At 33.6% G+C, this 19,921-nt stretch overlaps 2 protein-coding genes across 2 annotated transcripts; one reads left to right on the top strand and one right to left on the bottom strand.

Moving 5' to 3' along the window:
- The first annotated feature begins 8,766 nt into the window (after nt 1-8,766).
- LOC111891416 (uncharacterized) lies at nt 8,767-11,918 on the top strand. The gene is made up of 10 exons (XM_023887468.3): nt 8,767-9,063; nt 9,400-9,695; nt 9,780-9,918; nt 10,018-10,139; nt 10,215-10,418; nt 10,616-10,675; nt 10,770-10,908; nt 11,006-11,121; nt 11,249-11,467; nt 11,633-11,918. Exons 1-10 carry the CDS (start codon nt 8,883-8,885, stop codon nt 11,825-11,827), a joined length of 1,671 nt encoding a protein of 556 aa, XP_023743236.1. The 5' UTR covers nt 8,767-8,882; the 3' UTR covers nt 11,828-11,918.
- Nucleotides 11,919-12,821: 903 nt separating this feature from the next.
- On the bottom strand, nt 12,822-13,480 carry LOC111891440 (non-specific lipid transfer protein GPI-anchored 23). The gene is made up of 2 exons (XM_023887495.1): nt 13,105-13,480; nt 12,822-12,997 (listed from the first exon to the last, which is right to left on the bottom strand). The coding sequence occupies exons 1-2, from the start codon at nt 13,478-13,480 to the stop codon at nt 12,822-12,824; spliced, it is 552 nt and encodes a 183-aa protein (XP_023743263.1).
- Between the last annotated feature and the right edge of the window lie 6,441 nt (nt 13,481-19,921).

The following is a 19,921-nucleotide window of genomic DNA, read 5'->3' on the forward strand; positions in this document are numbered from 1 at the left end:
AACAAAGGTTTTCTTCACTTATATTGTTTTATCAGAAATTACATTTAAAACGTGTTTATGAAAGGTTTTCAAAGGATTTCTAAAGGTCTTCAAACTTATTTTACAAAAGAATACCAAGTCATGATTTTCTTAAGTGTAAAGGTTTTCCAAAGTGTTCATCAAAGTTTTCTTCCATGTTTTATACCTCTACTTCGTTAGATACTACTACTTTGTTATGCCTCTATTTCGTTAAATGCTCCTACTTCGTTAAACGCTTCTACTTTGTTAACGCTTCTACTTCGTTAAATGTTACTGCTTCTACGCTTCTACTTCGTTAATGCTACTACTTCGTTAAATGCTTCTACGTCGTTAAATGTATGCCTGTACTTGTATAGTTATATAAATAATGTTTAAAGGACTTAGGAAGGCTAGTTCGCCCTATTTCCTTTTCCTTGTTTGGATGTGGTCTGGTGGGATCGGATATCCGTCCGAAGGTCGTTTAATCATTAATTATATATTATGTATACATGTATAGACATAAAGTTTTACATCGGTCAATACATGTTCCTTGGGTAGCAAGGACGCCCTCCTACTCGTCACTCATAGATCAGAGACACTAGTAACTATTATAGAAATAGTTAGAAAGCTCTATTCACTCTTTATAGCACGAGAATTCCACAAGAGTCAGTTCACACGCGAGTTTATATCATTTCTCCAGCGCCTCTAATAGAATTCAGAATCCGAGATGCATCTTCAAGACACGGATCTCCCCGTTGTCGAGTTGGTAACCAGAGTCTCCTGTAGGGAGAGCGGGCATTGTGTGTATAGATCTATACGGGACTGACACCCCCGTACCCTGACTGCTAGCTACAATCCACGAACTACCAAGCCAAGGGGTGACAAATGTCATATTTACACCGACGCTTGCAGGGCGTCAAGTACTCTAGTGTCGATCAGTATGGTTACGAGTATCTCCATGTTTACCTTATAATTCATGGCCTTAAGGTAACGATAATTAACACTGTATGCTGGAAACACACTCTTAGAATTACTCTTTGTTTTAGACCTTGCTAGTTGTATCTTTCATTTGATACTGTATGGGGTCTGTGCTTCTTTGTTTTAGACCTTGCTAGCCGTATCGTACATTTGATACCGTCTGGGGTCTGTGTCTCCTTTTGTTAGACTGAGCCAGGTGTGTCGTCCACTCGATACTCTCCTGGAGTCTATGATTTCTTTGCCTCAGTCAGCAGTATTTTCTGCTGAGGCATATGTTATTATCCCTTATATTTTACTAGTGATATTCTCCTACTTTCTTTAAAGTCAAATACCGTATTTTGGGTAATGATAGTATTTCAGGGAAAATTTCTTTTTAAAACATAACACTGTCGAGTCTTGGTAGAAGACTGCTTTTAATTAGAAAATATAGGATTTTCTGGAAAGGAATCTAATACACTATAGACTCTAAACTACTACTTTTATAAAGTTATTTTGGATAAAATACTTACTTACACAAATGACACTAAATACTTATGAACTCACCAACATTTATAAAAATGTTGATACTCGCTTTCAAAATAACTTGTATTCTCAGGTCAGCAATAGACATGTACATCCCAGGAGCTTTTGGTGAAGACAGTTTTGTACCAAGCTGCACCTATATTATTACTTGTATTACTTTAATGTCTCTATGAAATGTAAACCATGTAAAACTATTGCTATTAATGCAATGGTTGTTGTACTTTGATTACTATAATGCATATGTTGTGATACTTGACATGACGTCATCCACCCCATAACGTTTCCGCCGTTTCGGTTTTGGGGTATGACAAGTTGTAAGATTAATACCTTGGAAACCATTTGCATGTATAATTAGTGAAAACATAGATCCAAGGTATTTAGGGTTGTATGTGCACCATAGGATGTTGTAATATACCAAAACCCAATAGTGGTATCAAAGCCATGGATTGTTTTCAATTATACTTGATGCAAGTTGCTGGAAAAAAATGGAAAAAATCGAATTTTTTGCTGCCGGGACAGCAGACTCGATGAGTCCAGTGATGGACTCGACGAGTTGGTTCATGCACTTGACGAGTTGGACCCCATGACAATTTATCTTCGAGTTTTTTGGCTTGTTTTGGATTAGAATCATTACTACAAAGTGTTTTGTTCATAAAATTTGTTTTTTGATACTATGGTAATGTTTATTCTCGTCCAAATAAAGGATAATAATCAAAGTTTCAAGTTTTATACATGTTTATATGATGCTTGAAAAATGTTGATTATGAATGTTCATGTTTATGAGTTTGTTTAGATTAATAGGAAAAATTACTAGATAGTTGTTTTCAATCCAAGTTAATCTTGAAGTTGTTCATAATATGTGTTTTTGTAACTTGTCCTCAAGTTACATGAAAAGTCACATTTATGAATTTTAAAACTCATAAAATTTCCATAAGTTATGAAAAAATGAATAGTCATATTTTTTTAATACTTTTAAAGTCTTCCGTAATCTGTCTACAAGTTATGGAACTTGAAGGGTTTTTTCCATTAAACCACTTTAAAATTCATAAGTTATGGAAACTATAAGTTTTTTGAATTGTTCAAAACTTGTCCTCAAATTTTGGAATTTGTAAAGTCAAACCCGATATACACTTTAATTCCAAACCCAAGAATTTTAAAAGTTAAAGTTCAGACTTTATGGACTTCATTAAATTAATTAAAGTGTCTAATTAAAAGAGTTAATAATTCCATAAAGACATGATTTAAGTTTAATTAAATTAAGAGTATAGTTTAACTAATAGATTAAACCACCAAGTATTTTAAATGTTTAAAATACACCATTATACTATTATAATATTAATAGTTAATACTTATATATATGTATAAGAACAAAGTCAGTCTTACCGTTAGTAGGCCTCATTCACGAAGTCGGTCTATAAGGGGGGTATAAGGTTACTGCCTATAAAATGACAGTTTAATGGGTGTCCACTCTCACCTACTGCTTCCTTGACCGGTGGAGGGTCGTTAGCTGAACGGGTAGGACAAGGACTATAACTCTCCCTTCATTAAAAGTATTAATGATAAATACTAATTAACTAAACCTTTTATAAATACCCAATCTTAGTTACTTAGGAAAAAGTGAATAAGGTGCTAATCCATGAAATTACACTTTGCACTTTGTTTAAGTCGGTTAGTGGAGCGTGTGTGGTTAACCGGCACACTAACTCGTATTTAACAAGGTAGGAAAATGGTAACTTAATGTTTATCATAGTATCGATGGAGCGTGTTGTTGGATTAGTGTCTAAGTCCATAACTATTTTGGTATGTACTTGACCCGATGGTGCATGGTCCTTTTGGGTTGCCTTCACCAAAGCAACTTGATTGGTGAAATAATAGAGAAAGAGGTTATTATGATTTATTAATATGTTATAAGAATAATATATTAAAGGAGTAATCATATTTGTTTAATTAATATTGGTCAATAATTAATTAGGAATTAATTTTGTTATCAAGTGTAATTAATTAAACTAGAGGGGCTGAATTGTAATTATGTGATAGTTACAAAATATGGTAATGGTTATAATAAATATGGGTTGAACGAATTCAAGGAGATAAGGATCCTTGAAATCGTCCAAAGGATAAAAGATAAGGGTTTTCAAGGCTTATCTTATGGTTGCTTGGTGGGCAAGCAACTAGATAAGGATAAGGACTGAAACATAATCTCTACACCTATATAAAAAACCCTAAGGCCATAAGAATTCGTCTATGCCTTGTCTAGGGTTCCTAGAAACGAATTTTATACCTCTTCCCTCTTTCTCTTGCTTCTCCATTTGCTCTTGGTGTTTGTGAGCCATTAGAGGCACTACACTTGTGGTGCTTGCTTTCAAGACTTTGGGTTTGAAGATTTAAGTTGTTATTATAATATAACAACAAGAGGTATGTAATCTAACCTTCTTGGTTAATTTCGAAAATAGCAATCATGATTAGGGTTTAATTATGTGTTCATAATGTTGTGTATCTAATAGTGAAAACATAGATCCAATGCTAGGGTTGCATGTACACATAGGATTGTTTGTATAAAACCCATCACGTGTGTGGTTAACCGGCACATCGATTGAGGGGTAAACACTTAAGGGTACCAAGTAATTTGCATGGTTACTTCACACCTTGTTTTGTGATCCTCGGCATCCCAGTCACAAAACCTGAAGGGCACACTCGAGATTGAAACATGTCATTGAACAGTTTAATGAATCTTAAATATCTAGGAGTTTCAAAAACCAATTAAAACCTAATAATATATATTTCGTTTTCATGGTGGAAATTGGTGAATCGTCATTTGCCTACCTTCAAATATTTTATAGCTTGGATTACGACATCCCTCTTCCAAGTTATAAAAGTATTGTGTTGGGTCCTGGCCTTAATATTTCATATTGGGTGTTATGTTAAGGACTTTAAATCAACTATCTTGAATATCTCCCAAAAGATGTCTGGTTTAGACATTTATGATCTTCCCAAATCTCTTGAAACAAGCTTTCCTAAATGAAGATGATGTCCCATGGAAATCATACTTCTTTCACCTCCTCCAATTATTCTCCCTAACCCATAAGTTCCTGAAAAGTTTAAGGTCACTCAAGCCCTATTGGCAAGCAAAGGTCTATGTGTGATCACATCTTGGAGATGTAGTCACATATTGACAAGCCGGGAGAGTTAGGTGTCAAAGTCTTGAGAAAGTTGGTGGCTCAACTACTTTCTAAGTCACATAGTGAGTTCTTTTGGAACACCTATGAAACAGACTATGACAATACCCTTAGTGATATTATCTATTTGCTAAGATCAACTTCCTAAAAACTTTATGGACATTGACAATGATGACACTGGAAATCCAGAAAAAGCATTCTCTTCCCAATGGAAAGGGTTCGTTCATAGTCAACTCGGTTGACCAAATAGTAAATAGAAAAGCTAAGTCTAAGATAGTCCCATTACCAAAGGGTCCAAATGTTTATATTGCCAAAGAAAGGGGCATTGGTTGCGAAGCTGCCAAATTTACCTAAGGATGTTAAAGTCAATATGTTTGACTCTACTTCAGGTAAAGTCCACTATCTAACTCTGCTAAGTTTCTATTATGAGATTCTTGATACATGATGTGACTGGGTCACATGTTGATTTTAAGAATCAAAGATAAGTGAAGGAACTTAAAGAAAGAATATGCTGAATCTGATCGCGTAGATGGATTTCTATCGCACACACACATGTCAACATATACAAAACAGATAAGCATACATATAAGGTACCGATATAAACCATTACTGGGTTTGTTGTCTGGCAGCATAAAACAGTCCAGTCTCAACCCAACCACACTACAACAACACATGCTACTAGAAAACATATAGCCAAAATAGATAACATGCAGACCTAACATATCACTAATCATAACAACATCCTATCTACCAGGATACCGATCTAACAGATCATAAGAACATACAAGCATACGATAAACCAAGATAACGATCCAAAGGGCCGGCCTTGGTGCCTTCGACCCATAAGTATAGTGAGGAAAACTCACCTCGAATGCAGAAGCTCCCCGAAAGAAAGTCCTTATTTGCCCTGCCGACTTTCGAGCTATCAAAACCAATAACACACCCAATTAGCAATTGGGTCCCACACTATAATCCATAATCCATACTCGGGATAAAATGACCATTTTACCCTTGACCCAACATACACCAAACTGAGGCCCAAAACCAAAAGATCCACAAAGACCCACTAATGGCCTAATTTTTCGAATTGGGCCCAACCCCATATGGGTCTTATCCTAAGTCCAAATTTTCCTTAAATCCAAATCAGGTTACCACAAACACCCCTTGGGATAAACTTGGTTAAATATATAAGTCAAGAGTCAAAGTCAACGGTCCAAGTTGACCTAACTCGCCGAGTGTACTCACAGACTCGTCGAGTTCCCACAAAACTCAAAAGATCGGGAAAAAACCTAGCCAACTCGCCGAGTTGACAGGACAACTCTCAGAGTTTTCCCAGTCTTAACACATTCAGACCCTTTTCATTGAATATTATGCTTCAAGATACATATTTGGTCCGCTAGGGCTGGAATACCTCGTAAAGTTGCCAATTTTACGTTCATGAATGCCAAACGAAGCTCTGGAACTCATACAAGGCTTAATAGAGAACTTAATGCATCGATGAGGCCTTGAACCCAATAAAGTTTGCAACTTTAAGCCAAAAGGGACCATCAAACGTCTAGATCTAAAGTGATAGCCCCATGAAACGATTAACCCCATGAACAATCCAAAAATGAGTCAAATATGACAATAAACTTCCAAGTAAGAGATCTAAGCAATAGATGAACAAGATTTTGACTTTTTACCTCAAATGAGTAGCAAAACACAAGGAGATTCTGGATCTAAAGCTTTCCCTTCAAGCTAGGCACCACCAACTTCAAGCTCTTTCAAAGTGGGACCAAAAGAAGCAACTTTTAAGCTCACACACTCAACTTGGGATAAGATGCACGAATCTAGGGTTTTTTCTGGACAAGGTTGGCTGGTAAGGAGGCCAACCAAGGGGTTAAAGGTCTTTAAATAGGGGGCAACACCCAAAACATTAGGGTTTCCTAAATAGTGCCCAACTCGTCGAGTTGGCTCCTAAAGTCGCCGAGTTTTCTCATTAAATCCCGCACCCAAAACAACTTCTACCCGCCGTGTTGAGGCTCCTTAACTCGTCGAGTAGACCCTTTAATCCTCATGATTCTTCATCTTAATACGTCGAGTTGGCTCCTCCAAGTCATCGAGTTCAACTTTAAATTGGTCTAAATTCAACAATTAACCTTCTAGATTCTGGGTGTTACATTAATATACAAAATATGCTAACAAAACCAAAAATTGTATATGTATTTTTTTAAAATAATTAAAAAGGTCATGAAATTTGAAATTCCTTATGACTTAACGGGTGTTTGGATAAGGAAAAAAGACGGTGCTTAATGCTTATTGCTTATTCCCACCACAATAAGTTAAGTTTAAGTGTTTGGATAAAAATCCTTAAAAATCAGCTTATTGTGGTAAGGATAGGCTAAATAAGTTGATTTTAATAAGCATCTTCCCCTTGTTTATTGCTTATTATTTATTCCCACCGCAAATAAGTTAATAAACAATAAGCTAATAAACTATAATTTAATTTATCCAAACACCCCCTTAAGGGTATACGGTATGTACATTCCACACAATGTGGCTATATCAGCCCATTTTCATCCTCACTCCCCATGCCGTGAAGAAGTGCCAAACAAAAGAGAAAAGATGCGTGTTCATCCTTGGCCTCAACCACACCCCTCCATGCCAACATCCCTCCACGTTAAGAGGGCGGTGTGCACCCTTGCCTTTTTCCACTTTAGTCTCAACCTCAACATCGTGTCTATAACATTAATGGTATACATCACAGCCTAAGTGACAACTAAAAAGGTGAAATGACAACCAAAAAGAGTAAGGTGAATAATAAAAAAAAAGTACAAATGGGTGTTTATGTTAATACAGAGGTCAAATACATTTCCACTTTTTAATTTGAAGATTTAAATAAGTAGAAGACTAATAACTTATTATTTTTTATTTAAGTTTCTTAAAATATTCTTATAATTTCTTAAACATACTTCGAATATAAGGTATACAACACAAGCCCTATAGCCCCACATCATCATGATCATTGACCACCACCTCATAACCTTACATTATCAAACATTTGAGGGGCGTGATGTGCACAACACCACTATGCTTCATTATAGAGAGGGAACAAATAAGAGAAAGAGAAAAGAGTTTGAATTCCCGTCAATTTGATATGCTTCAATTCAGAGCCCATGCTATTGCTGACATGGTATGCTTAAGAGGTGTCCGAGCTCAACCTCAACCAATGAACATCTTCAAAAGAATGTATGTTAAACAAGGGCGACTCAACCAATTTAGGGGCTATAAGCAAATAAAAAATATGGGGGCCTATGACATTTCTTATACTTAACGTTATAAACCGTCATCCTTTATCCGAATTTGAGACCGACAATAATAAACTAAAAAGTTTATAAATAGTGAAGATTTTTTTTATTATGTATTTGTTTTTTGTGAATCACCAAGACAACTACAAATGAACAAACCAAATACTTGAAGTAATAGATTAATGCAAATACCTGCTGCTTGACAACATTGACTCGCTGACTGTTTCCTTGAGTTCGTTCCAACCCAAATTCAAAAATTCCAAAGGCAAAATCCACACAAAAGTATTCAAGACTTGGCAATTGAAAATCAGTATTCTGTGATCAATGAATAACTGAAAATAATTAACCCTAATCGACTAACCCTAATAGATAATGGAAAACTAGAAAAGAAGTGAAACACAAGAAGCGAAACACATACTGTTTGACGTTGATGATTTGAACAATTAAGAATCGAGATAGAAGAATAGAAGATAAATGTAGAGTTTTAGTTTTCAAAATCGCACTAATGTCTTGTATGCATTTCGTCTTCAACAATCAAGATCATTCACTGTGATGCGACATATCGGACAATTAGTAACAAACTAATTGAGATTTGTGATATATTAATATTGAGTTAAGTTTGAAGAATATAAGGCCCTTTAGAATCCGGGCATAAAGCCTAGCTTAGCAAAATACAAGACACCCATAATCCAAAATAGCATTATTAGCATGAGAAACGCAATAAACTAATAAATGATTTAAATAAAAATATCAATCACCCTAAATTAGAAAAAGACTAAACTTATCAAAACTTACATAGATCTCAATCCATAAAAATAAGCCGGAAGCAAAACTTACATAGATCTTCAAACTATGCTCCAAAACCAGGGTTGCCCATAAAACACCCCTCTATCCAAACAATGCTCCAAAACCAGGGTTAGCCATGGCTCTTCTTCCTGTTTTCCGCCATTTCCTCACACACTTATACCATCACTCTTCAAAACCCACCTCCTCCACCACAGCCATAGCCATAATCCGTACCTTTAAAACCCTATCACCTCTTTTCCTCTCTTCCTCTCCCCTTAAACCCATATCCGCCTCAAATCCCCATTTCTCTTCCTCAGGTATGTCTATGCTGCACAATCTTTTTATATATTTCCCAACCCCTTAATTGTATTTGTAGGATGCACCAATCATTATAATTAAAAAAATTGTATTTTTTCAATCCCCTTTACTGTAATTCCAACTTCTCTTTCGAAAATTCCATGTGCGTGCGCAAATAGATTGATTTGTGTAATACCCTCCATGACGAATCTTATGTTTTACTAAACGCTCGATGTTTTATGTAATTACATGCCTATTTTCCTATACGTGGTTCCAATTTTGATTACTCAAGTCGCCAAAATGCGATTAGTTAGTATCTTTCCTGATAAACAATGTTTTCTATCTGTCAATTGCAGAGAATACCTTGATATTAAACAAAGATGAACGGGTCGGGTTGACTTCACCAGGCATAAACCCACCAGACCCGGAAGCGAATTCAAGTAGTACGATTGCTGCCATTGTTACTTCTTTAGGTGGGCAAGCGAGTGCAGTAGGTATTGTAAGGTTATCTGGTCCATCAGCAGTAAACATAGCCAGCTCTGTTTTTCGTCCATCAAAGAAAAGAAAAAAGAAAAACTTTTCTTGGAATCCCACAAGTCATGTTGTAGAATATGGCATGGTCGTTGACTCTAATGGCGATGTTGTTGACGAGGTAAATGTTTTAAATTCTCTTCCTTTTTCTCAAAAACAATACTGTTGATCTTTAGATATATCATCGAATTCTGTTCTTTTGTAGGTTTTAGCGATTCCAATGTTGGCTCCAAGATCATACACACGAGAAGATGTTGTGGAGTTGCAATGTCATGGGAGTGATGTTTGTTTACATCGTGTTCTAAGAGCTTGTCTAGAAGCTGGAGCAAGGCTTGCAGAACCAGGTTATGTTGGAATTCAATTCCATTCAATTCCAATTCCATTCCAATTCCTTCTAATACATTCTCCCTCATATTTACATTCGATTCCATTCCTCAAATCAGGTGAATTCACCCTTCGTGCATTCCTAAATGGTCGTTTAGATCTCTCTCAAGCAGAAGATGTTGGAAAACTCATATCAGCCAAATCCATGGCTGCAGCTGATGCTGCATTAGCAGGAATTCAGGCATCTTTATATACCTTTTAAACCTCAATTTTTCTATGATAGATCTCCAAATAACATTAAAATTCTTATGAATAGGGTGGTTTTTCTTCACTTGTGAAATCACTAAGAACACAATGCATTGAGTTGCTTACAGAAATAGAAGCCCGATTGGATTTTGATGATGAAATGCCACCACTAGATATGGATTTAATCCTGAACAAGATTCATGAAATGTCACATGATGTAGAAAGTGCAATGGAAACAGCTAATTATGACAAATTTTTGCAATCGGGATTACAGGTATGCTGTAGCATTCGTTATTCAAACTATACAACTTCTCAAATTTATCCAAAACCATGAATTTTTAAGAGTATCGTGGTTTTAGTAACAGATTTTTTTTAGCACAACACTTTTTTTTTTGGGTGTCGTTTGAATATTTGAAACAAAATGTCGAAACATTTCACTCAAAACATATTTAATTTTTGAGTTATGTACAGATTGCCATTATTGGTCGTCCAAATGTCGGGAAATCTAGTCTGCTCAATTCATGGAGCAAGGTATCTCCATATTCGGCTCTTTTTCTTTATCTTTTATGAATTTGAAAATAATTTTTATTTATTTTATTAAGGGTATTTATAAATTAGCTTGCAGAGTGAAAGAGCAATAGTTACAGACATTGCTGGAACAACAAGAGATGTTGTGGAAGCGAATGTAACAGTTCATGGAATCCCAGTTACACTACTCGATACAGCTGGAATCAGAGAAACTGATGATATTGTTGAGAAGATAGGTGAGAGATTATCCTTTATTAATTGTTGTATCTTTTCAATTTTTTTCGTTGATATTGAATTAATTTATGATTTAAAAAAAAAAAAAAAAAAAATCAGGCGTTGAGAGATCAGAAGCGGTTGCTATGGGCGCTGATGTTGTAATCATGGCGATTAGTGCTGTTGATGGATGGACCACAGAAGATGCCAAATTGCTCGATAAGATAAAAAATAAAGTTCGTGTCAATTATTCTATTTCCATAAATTTATATTATTTGAATACATATAAAGTTTATGTACATTATTGATTTATTTTAATTATAAATTAATGAAATATTGCACTAAATTTGTGGTGAAAAATAGGGTGGTTCTGGATCTCCGATGATATTAGCAATCAACAAAATCGATTGTGGCCAATTTTCATGCTCTGAATTGGTCAACGCAATTGGTCAAACTTTTGATAAGTATATTTATACATGTGCGATTACGGGTGAAGGGATTAAAGATTTGGAGACTGCAATTCTTGGGCTTGTGGGCCTACAAAACATTCCTTCAGGTGGAAGGAAGTGGGCTGTGAACCAGGTCTGTGGATAAAGTGACCAAATTTTTAAAAATATATTTTAAAAAAATGCTTTCCATTAAATAATTTGTATTTTTTGTGATAAATGTTTTGAAGTTTGTCATTTTGTGAATAAAAAGGAAACAATACATAAATTAACTCGGGAATTTTTGTTGATGAATTATTAGAGACAATGTGAGCAGCTTCTACGAACAAAGGAGGCTTTAATGAGATTGAAGACATCAATGGAAGATGAGCTTCCGTTTGACTTTTGGACTATAGATTTGAGGGATGCTGCAATTGCACTTGGGGAGATAACTGGAGAGGATATATCAGAAGAAGTTTTGAGTAACATTTTTGGTAAATTTTGTATTGGTAAGTAGTAATTAATTGTAGTGTTTTTTTTGTATTTCTGATATAAGCTATTGTGACACCATATGCATTGTTATGAATAAATGTTGGTCTTGTTGTGCATATTCGTTTTTATTTAGGAGTGTTTGGGATTTTACTTATTTAAAACAATTTTTTTATTGTTTAGTTTTGTAAAAGTGATTAGCAGCTGAAAGGGAGTTTAAAAAATAAGTTTGGATTAGCTTATGCCTTATGTGGTACCAAAACACAATAAATGGATTAATTGTTTTGAAATGTTTGGAAAAAATTTCATTTGAACTTTATGTAATCTGTAGATACTTACCAAATGATAGATGCATAAAAAACTTACTGATTAAATGATCAGAAATATAATATTGATGTGATAATCTATTAAAGTTATTGACCTCAAAGTAAATTAATTAAGGGTGTTTTTAAATACTAATATAACTATAACCCAAAGAAATGTGTTATCTATAAAGAAAAAACCACATAGATCATGATTAAATTTAAAGTTATTGATCTAAAGGAATACTATTTATTAAGGGTATTTTTGATGTGTACTTTGAAACTAATTATGTATTGTTTAATAATCAAAATTAGATTATTAACTATAATAAAATGTATTCTAAAAGATCATTTTAGCATTTTCTTTTCATATTTCGATGTTACTATAAAATTATTTTTCCAAATAAAATCATCAGTGATGATAAAGGTGGATGAGAAGTTTTTAACACAAAGCAAAAACATAAAAATAACTTAATAAGTTATATATAAAGACGTTATACGCGCGATAACTAGGATAAAGCTATTGTATGAATAAACAATTTACCTTTTTAATAAATATATATTGGAAACGATAAAGCTAACATAACAAACACAAAAATAATTATGGGTTGATATAAATCCCGTAAGCAAAACTTTAGAATTCAACTGAATTAACAAATTAGATAATGATCTACATTATGAACCCTAAACTTAAATAAAAAACCTATAAAATCTAAAAAGTTATATCGGTAAATTAAGTGCTAGAAAATTCAAAATTACTACCAAACTAATAACAATCTTGAAGAAGTTTGATTGTGAAGAAGAATCCGCATCACTCGTTGTCATCGCTTGAGCTGAAGTCATCGCCGGAGATGGTTTTATAATTTGAACCGGCGGTTTTGCCACCGAAGGAATTGCTATATAGATATAACAGATTAAATAATATTTAAATTTATTAAATCCATAACTAATTAACATTAATAATGATATATTGTTATACGACAAAAGGAAGAAAAAAACTTACGTAAACATTTGTCAAGAGAAACATGTGGGGAACCACAAACAGAAGAAACATGAAACACTCTCGTCATGTTCAATTGGAATCCTAATTCAACACTGCCATTCAAAGCATCACAAACGCAGTTCAAATCAAGCTTCCATACCTCTAAAAACCCTGAACAACAAGATTCAACAGGCTTAGCCATTTTTGATATTTTTGTAAGATACGGTAAGCAGTCAATCATCTTGAACAAAAGAACATCACAAGATGGTGATAATTGCGGTGTTGACAATTGTGGTGCCGGGGCTGCTGATGGCGGAGATGGGTGGTTTTGGGTGGCGTTCGACTGAACCAAAGCAAATGCTAGAAGAATGAGTGAAGGTAGTGAGCATTTCGCCATTGTTGATGGGTTTATTTTCTTGTTTTAGGGTTTTGTAGGAGATAAAAGAAGTGTAAATAAGTAAAGAACGGAATGAAGAGAGCCCTAGTGTTCTAAGCTTTTCATAGATAAGTGATAGAAATATTTAAATTTTTTGAACTAATCTTTATCTTATGACTTATATATATGGGAAAATGACATATAACCCTTCTTAAGTTTTTTCAAATAATAAATGGTATTATCATAATTAACACACTTTTTGCCATTAAACTTAACCATATAACATGTAAAACCCGTATGACTAATAGGTCTGGATTCGGTGAGGACACTAATTTCGGTGAGGAATGCGATGACTCAACCAATCGAGCTTATTAATCAACAATGGATGAGTTTGGGCTCATGTTTAACCATGTAATTTAAAATGGATTGATTGGGCTGAAAACATATGCATTGGATTAGGCTACAAGTTACTTCAATTATTAATCTGATCGTAAATCATGAAGCAAAAAATTTGATCATAAATTGAACTAATAATCTGAAGATTCTGATTCGATAAGGTAAAAATGAAATAGATATTTACATATTTTCATCCATTGATTGCATTTGAAACATCAATTCATAAGGTAAAAATGAAATAGATATTACATATTTTCACCCATTGATTGCATTTGATCGTAAATCTAATCGTAAATATATACTTTGTTTTTTTTTTTTTTTTCCCACAAAAATCGATTTTTGAAAACAGGTTAATTCAATTAACACACAATTTTGTGTTTTTCTTAAAAACATGTTACTTTAGATTGATGTTCAGTATGAATCAATGTAGTTTTTCATGAAAAACATGATTTAAAGTTTCATTCTTTCATCTACTCATGTTTTTGATTTTGGGGTAATTACTAATCTAGCCAAATTAAGAAAGGGATTATCAACTTTTAGACAAAAATTAGTAAATGTCCAAATATAGTCCACGAAACCGTAGGTTTCTAAAATCGTCTACTGTTTCGCAATATCGTCTACTGTTTCGTGTTTTGTATAATTTTTTTTTTTCATTTGTAAGCTACAAAACCGTAGGTTTTGGGAAATCAACGGTTTCCTCTCGGTTTAGCTACGACATCCGAAACCGTAGCCTACGGTTTTGGGGGAAAAATACGTTTTTTTATTTTATTTTATTTTTAACTTTTAATTTTTAAATCTACTGTTTTTGGGGTTTCGTCTACTGTTTTGTGAAAAAACCTACGGTTTTAATTTTTTAAATTTTTTTATAAGATGTACAAGTCGACACTGCACAAACTGTGCATTAGGCACTTGTACACCGTAGGTTTCGTATGAAACCTACTTCTAATCACAGACATGGTAAAAAAAATTTTGATAAAAATTTAACCTCATATACAAAACCTACTTCTAATCACAGACATGGTAAAATTTTGATAAAAATTAGACAAACCAGGTTGTTCTTCGAGTGCTCCATTAAGAGAAAAAAGTAGCCAAACCAAAGAAAATAATATGAAAAATGACTAATCTGAATTTTTTTTCATTATATACTATGGGCTAATGGGCCACGAAAACGTAAACGGGACCGTGAAACAGTAGACCATTAGAACGAAAGAGTACTTTTCAGCCTAAAACAGTAGTCAACGACATTGACCGTAGTTAACCATAAGTTGACTACTATTTTGTGGGCTATTTTTGGCCAAGTGATATTTTTTGGCTATTTTTTGATAAGTAATTAAGAAAAAATGCTAGATTTGTAATTACCCCTTTGATTTTTAGGTTAAAAAACAAAATTTTCGATTGTAACATAACGTTCATCATATTAATAGTATGAATCTAATAAATTAGTTGTTTTTTATAGGGGTTTATATGTTTTCAAGAAGATTCAGTGAAAAATTTTAAAATTATAAAATTGTTACCAACTTATATTTGATGATGCCGTACAAGTGATCGATGAAATGCCTAAGAGAGATAATAATTTTTATAGTTTTGTTCATACTTACGAGTTCAATTTGGTGCTTAGTGGATGTCCTTTGGGTGTGTTTTCTTTCAGTGGCATGCATATATATAGGCTTCATGGTGTTGTTTGTGATCTTACTGATGACTTGAAGGTTTAACAAGCTCTATAGTCATGCTCTTATGTTCTAAAATTTATGTTTGGTGGCTTCTAGATGTCTGTATAACTTTGTTTGTGGTGGTCTCCTTTTAGCTCCGTGGTTGGTTCTTTCAAAATCTTATATCATAGGTAATGATCTAGGGAATATGCTTTCTCTTGGGTTCGTCTTATTGTCATTTTCCATCATTAGTGACTTTGGTATATCAATATCCATTAAAACTTGGTTCCTACTGTTGCTTTTCTAGTGTTTACTATGAGGGTTTAAAAATGAATTTATATTACTTTTGGCAGGTTAATTGTGATGGAATGTCCAATATTCATAGCAGTTTTGGCTCCTACAGGTGTTCTTCTAATCATCATTGTGGATTAAAGTCAGATACTATTACTAGTGGGGACATTAATGTTTACAAGGTTTTCAATATGTCTAATCTTCATCAAATAACTTCATAAGTGCAAGGTTTCTCAAGGTTTTCAAGCAACCTTGTTGTCAAGATTAGGTTAGGTATGTTTTTGGTTCAAAGTTTCTTAGTTTAGCACATGTTGAATCGTTTTATTGTTGAAACTGCTATATTGTATAGTTTTGGAACATAATATTTTTGAATCATATTATTATGAGTCACATGAGTGATTTGTTATATTATTTGGGATTAGATAAAATCATTTTTTTATCATGTCATATGTAACACTGTATCATAAAATGTTTGGACCATAAAATGTTTGGATCATAAACTTTTGGATGAAAATTTCTTTTGGAGCATAAACTATTAGAATTGGATCATTGTAGATGTCACAACTGGGAATTCTAATGCTTTGTAAACATTGAGCAAGGATAACATTGTAACTAAAACTTGAAAGCATGTATGATGCTCGTTCAATGACAACAAAATTCCATCAAACACTCTATACAAACACTCAAATAGTCAACAATAGGTTGGAAACCCTAGAAATCCCGGCTTAAGTCCAATACGGACTAGGAATTCTTTATTGGGACAATAAACTTCCAATTTGACTATTTTGGGCTTAGAACTCTTAAATGGGCTCTCATTGGACCCACTTTCATGAGACTTAACCTTTTCGGCATTATAAGCTTAAAATGGACTAGTTTATCTTTAATGGGCCTTATTGGGCCATAGCAAATCCAAATAGCTTTAATGAACTCAAATCCATTCCTTTATGCTAAATTTGGGCCGTAAACTACTCTAAAGGCCCAATGGGCCGAAAATCATCAAATTGGGCCTCATATTATGGACTCAAGCACAAAAGGCCCAAGCCATTCTCTTCCTTCTCTCTATCTCGACCCTATTAGTTAAAAAAATAAAAATAAATAAAAAGTAGATAAATAAAAAAAGGAAGAAATGAAGAATTGTGAGGGAAAGACACCTCATATTTGTCCATTGGAAACCCATGCATAAATCCCATACTTCCATGCATGTCAACTCATTTTATCTCTCTCCCCTCTCTTCTTCTTATCTCTCGGACAAAGGTAGTAACATACACACACATCAAACTCCATTCCAATACTATCAAATCCTCTCAAGAACATCTCCATTCTTCCTTCAAAATTTCGAGAATTGCTTACATGCCAAGAAGATCTTTCACTCATAACACAAATCTTTGGTAAGTTTTTACTTAAATCCAAAGTTTAACTTTTATATCTCATCAAAAATCATCTTTTAATTCATTCAAATTCATGATCATACTCCTTAGAAGCAATCTAAGCCCAAAGACTTCTAAAGAAGCTTGTTAGGCCGAAAGATCTCATCATTTTCATCCTTTCTTCTTCAAAACCGTGAACATCAAAGCAAGGTGAGTTCACACCCCTCTATTTTCTTTTTTCACATGTTTTATGGGGGAGAATACAAGTAAAATGTGTAGATCTATGTGTATTTGTATGTTATGTGTGATTTCTTGTGTTTATGTGGTAAATATGTGCCAAAAATGGAAGATATTTCGAGATCTATAGTTCATGGAGGAAAAATATGTGATCTAGGATGTATTACACTTAACAAGTTAAAAAATTTTATCATCTAAGGTTATAATAAGCATGTTACAACATAAAACTCATTTTTGGACTATTTTTGTCAAATAAACAAAATTTGGGAAAAAGTTGTCATTTACGATTTTTACAAGGATGAAAAGGGTCAAAATAGTTAAAATAGAAGTTTATATGAACATTATTCTTTTCAAAGGACTAAAAATGTAAATTGTAGCCTATTGGGCTAAAATTTTGGGCTTTTAGGCCCATAGGCCCAAATTTGCGAAAAATATGGGTTTTAAGGGGCTGAAATGGTAAATTTCTCAAAACAGTGGGTAGAAAAGTAAATAAATCTATTTCAGGGGTTAAAACGACCCTTTTTGCCAAAAAGGATTAAAAATGTAAAGTTTTTGGATTTTGGGTCAAATTTGTAAAAGTTGCAAAAAGTTTGGATTATAAATGAAAATCTTTTTACTAAAGGGGGTGAAACTGCCAAAAAGTAAACATTGGGCTGAAAATATTATTTAAATAAGTCCTAGGCCAAAATGTCAAGAAAAATAGTTTAAGGACCTAAAATGTCATTTTTTTTATAAAAATGGACTAAAATTGTCATTTTTATTAAAGAAGGGCTGAATAGGCCAAACCAATATTTTTGAGTCAATTATTTTATTATTAAGATATTAGGTCAAAAATACCAAATTATAACTTATAAATTTAGAATGAAAAATATACATATATTTTCATAAATTTAAATATTGTTATACAGCAATCAACAACTTCATGCCGTTGCGATTTAACAATTGTTCAATCAGACTTTCCGACAATTATAATATACCTAAAACAAGTAAACATTCAAATTGTTGGGCTTGAAAGATTCTAATCATGCTTATTGGGCCTTCGTGACCCATTAGCATGACTTTTGGGCCTAACATAAATAATACATGTTATTGGGCCTCCTGTAGCCCAATTACATGTTTAAGGGACCCTCAATGGCTTATACATACTATTGGGCCTCAGTGGCCCATTAGTATTGCTAGTAAGGTCCAAGTAAATCATATGCGAAATAGGCCAACGCGTCCTTCGTATACTCGGCAGCTTTAAGCATCATACGTGATTAGTAGGACCTCGTGGTCCTCTTCTCCTCGTTTGTTAGGCTTACCTTCCGTTCAAGTAAACAAAAATCAGGTCGTTAATCAAGGCTAATCAAATTCATTTGGATTAAGTGTGTAATAACGGGCGACACCAATAAGTGTTGGTCGTAGTCTGTAGTTATAATCAAAGTCTCCTGGAGGGAGAGCGAGAGTTTGTGTATAGATCTATACGGGGGTGACTCTCCCACACCTAAGCAGTTCGCTACAGTTAGACTCGGCCAGTCTAGGGTGACAAAATCTTAAGATCAATTCCGACGTTCACTAGAATGTCAAGACAGACGAACTAGTCATTATCATGCATGACTATAACAACTCACATAAAAATCCAATACCATCTAAGTAATCAAGGGAAATCATATTTAGTCGTTGTGATGATATAATAATACAAAACGATCATACTAATTATCGGAAAACATCGAGTTTTTCGGGGGAAATCAACATTAGTCACTTGTACTCTCTATAACTATAATGCAAAACCTCTCATTTATACACATTTTGAAATAATTCATGCATAAACCTAGGGATCTTCACACTTTTTGTATAAACAATTGTCGTTTCAGAAAATATTGGATTTTCTGGGTTTTTATAAACTACACAAAACATTTTCATATCAAACTTGCTTATGAACTTACCAACATTCCATATGTTGACGTTTTCATAATAACTTGTATTCTCAGGTAACAGATAAACTGAAGGACAATATCAAGTGTATTAGGATGTTATGTTTTGAAAAACTCTCAAACAATTCGCTGTGGAAACGTAATATTTAGACAATGTACTTGATGTGAACAATGTCAGTTGTAATATATTGATGCATGGTGATGTTTATGTTATGTTTCATGTATATACATTGTGATGATATTTCAATTTAAGTCACGCGAGCCCTCAGACGTTTTCGCCGTCTGGTTCGGGGTGTGACAGTAGAGTATAAGATCATCACATATTTGTAGATTTAAAATTAAAGCATTATAATGTTTTGGATCACAACATCTTTGTATCATAGCAGGTTGGATCATAATAATTGTTTATTTCTATCACATCATTTGTAACATTAGATCAAAAATGTTTGGATATTATTCTTATTGATTATCTTAATGTCATAGTTTTAAACATTTTAAAGGACAATCTTCCATAAAAATATGTTTTTGACAATCTTCCATAAAAATATGTTTTGGATCAACCAAGTATGATTCATCCATCCTTTTAAGTTATGGATCATATCACATTTA

Source organism: Lactuca sativa, chromosome 6 (assembly GCF_002870075.4).
Source record: "Lactuca sativa cultivar Salinas chromosome 6, Lsat_Salinas_v11, whole genome shotgun sequence".
In the NCBI taxonomy this organism is placed as follows: Eukaryota; Viridiplantae; Streptophyta; class Magnoliopsida; order Asterales; family Asteraceae; genus Lactuca; species Lactuca sativa.

What these genes read in the sequence shown, in the direction of transcription:
- LOC111891416 (XM_023887468.3), top strand. Translation starts at nt 8,883, where the DNA reads ATGGCTCTTCTTCCTGTTTTCCGCCATTTCCTCACACACTTATACCAT. An exon ending in TGATATTGTTGAGAAGATAG is followed by an intron (nt 10,909 to 11,005) that starts GTGAGAGATTAT and finishes AAAAAAAATCAG; the next exon opens with GCGTTGAGAGATCAGAAGCG. An exon ending in TCGATAAGATAAAAAATAAA is followed by an intron (nt 11,122 to 11,248) that starts GTTCGTGTCAAT and finishes GGTGAAAAATAG; the next exon opens with GGTGGTTCTGGATCTCCGAT.
- LOC111891440 (XM_023887495.1), bottom strand. Translation starts at nt 13,480, where the DNA reads ATGGCGAAATGCTCACTACCTTCACTCATTCTTCTAGCATTTGCTTTG. An exon ending in TTCTCTTGACAAATGTTTAC is followed by an intron (nt 12,998 to 13,104) that starts GTAAGTTTTTTT and finishes ATATCTATATAG; the next exon opens with CAATTCCTTCGGTGGCAAAA.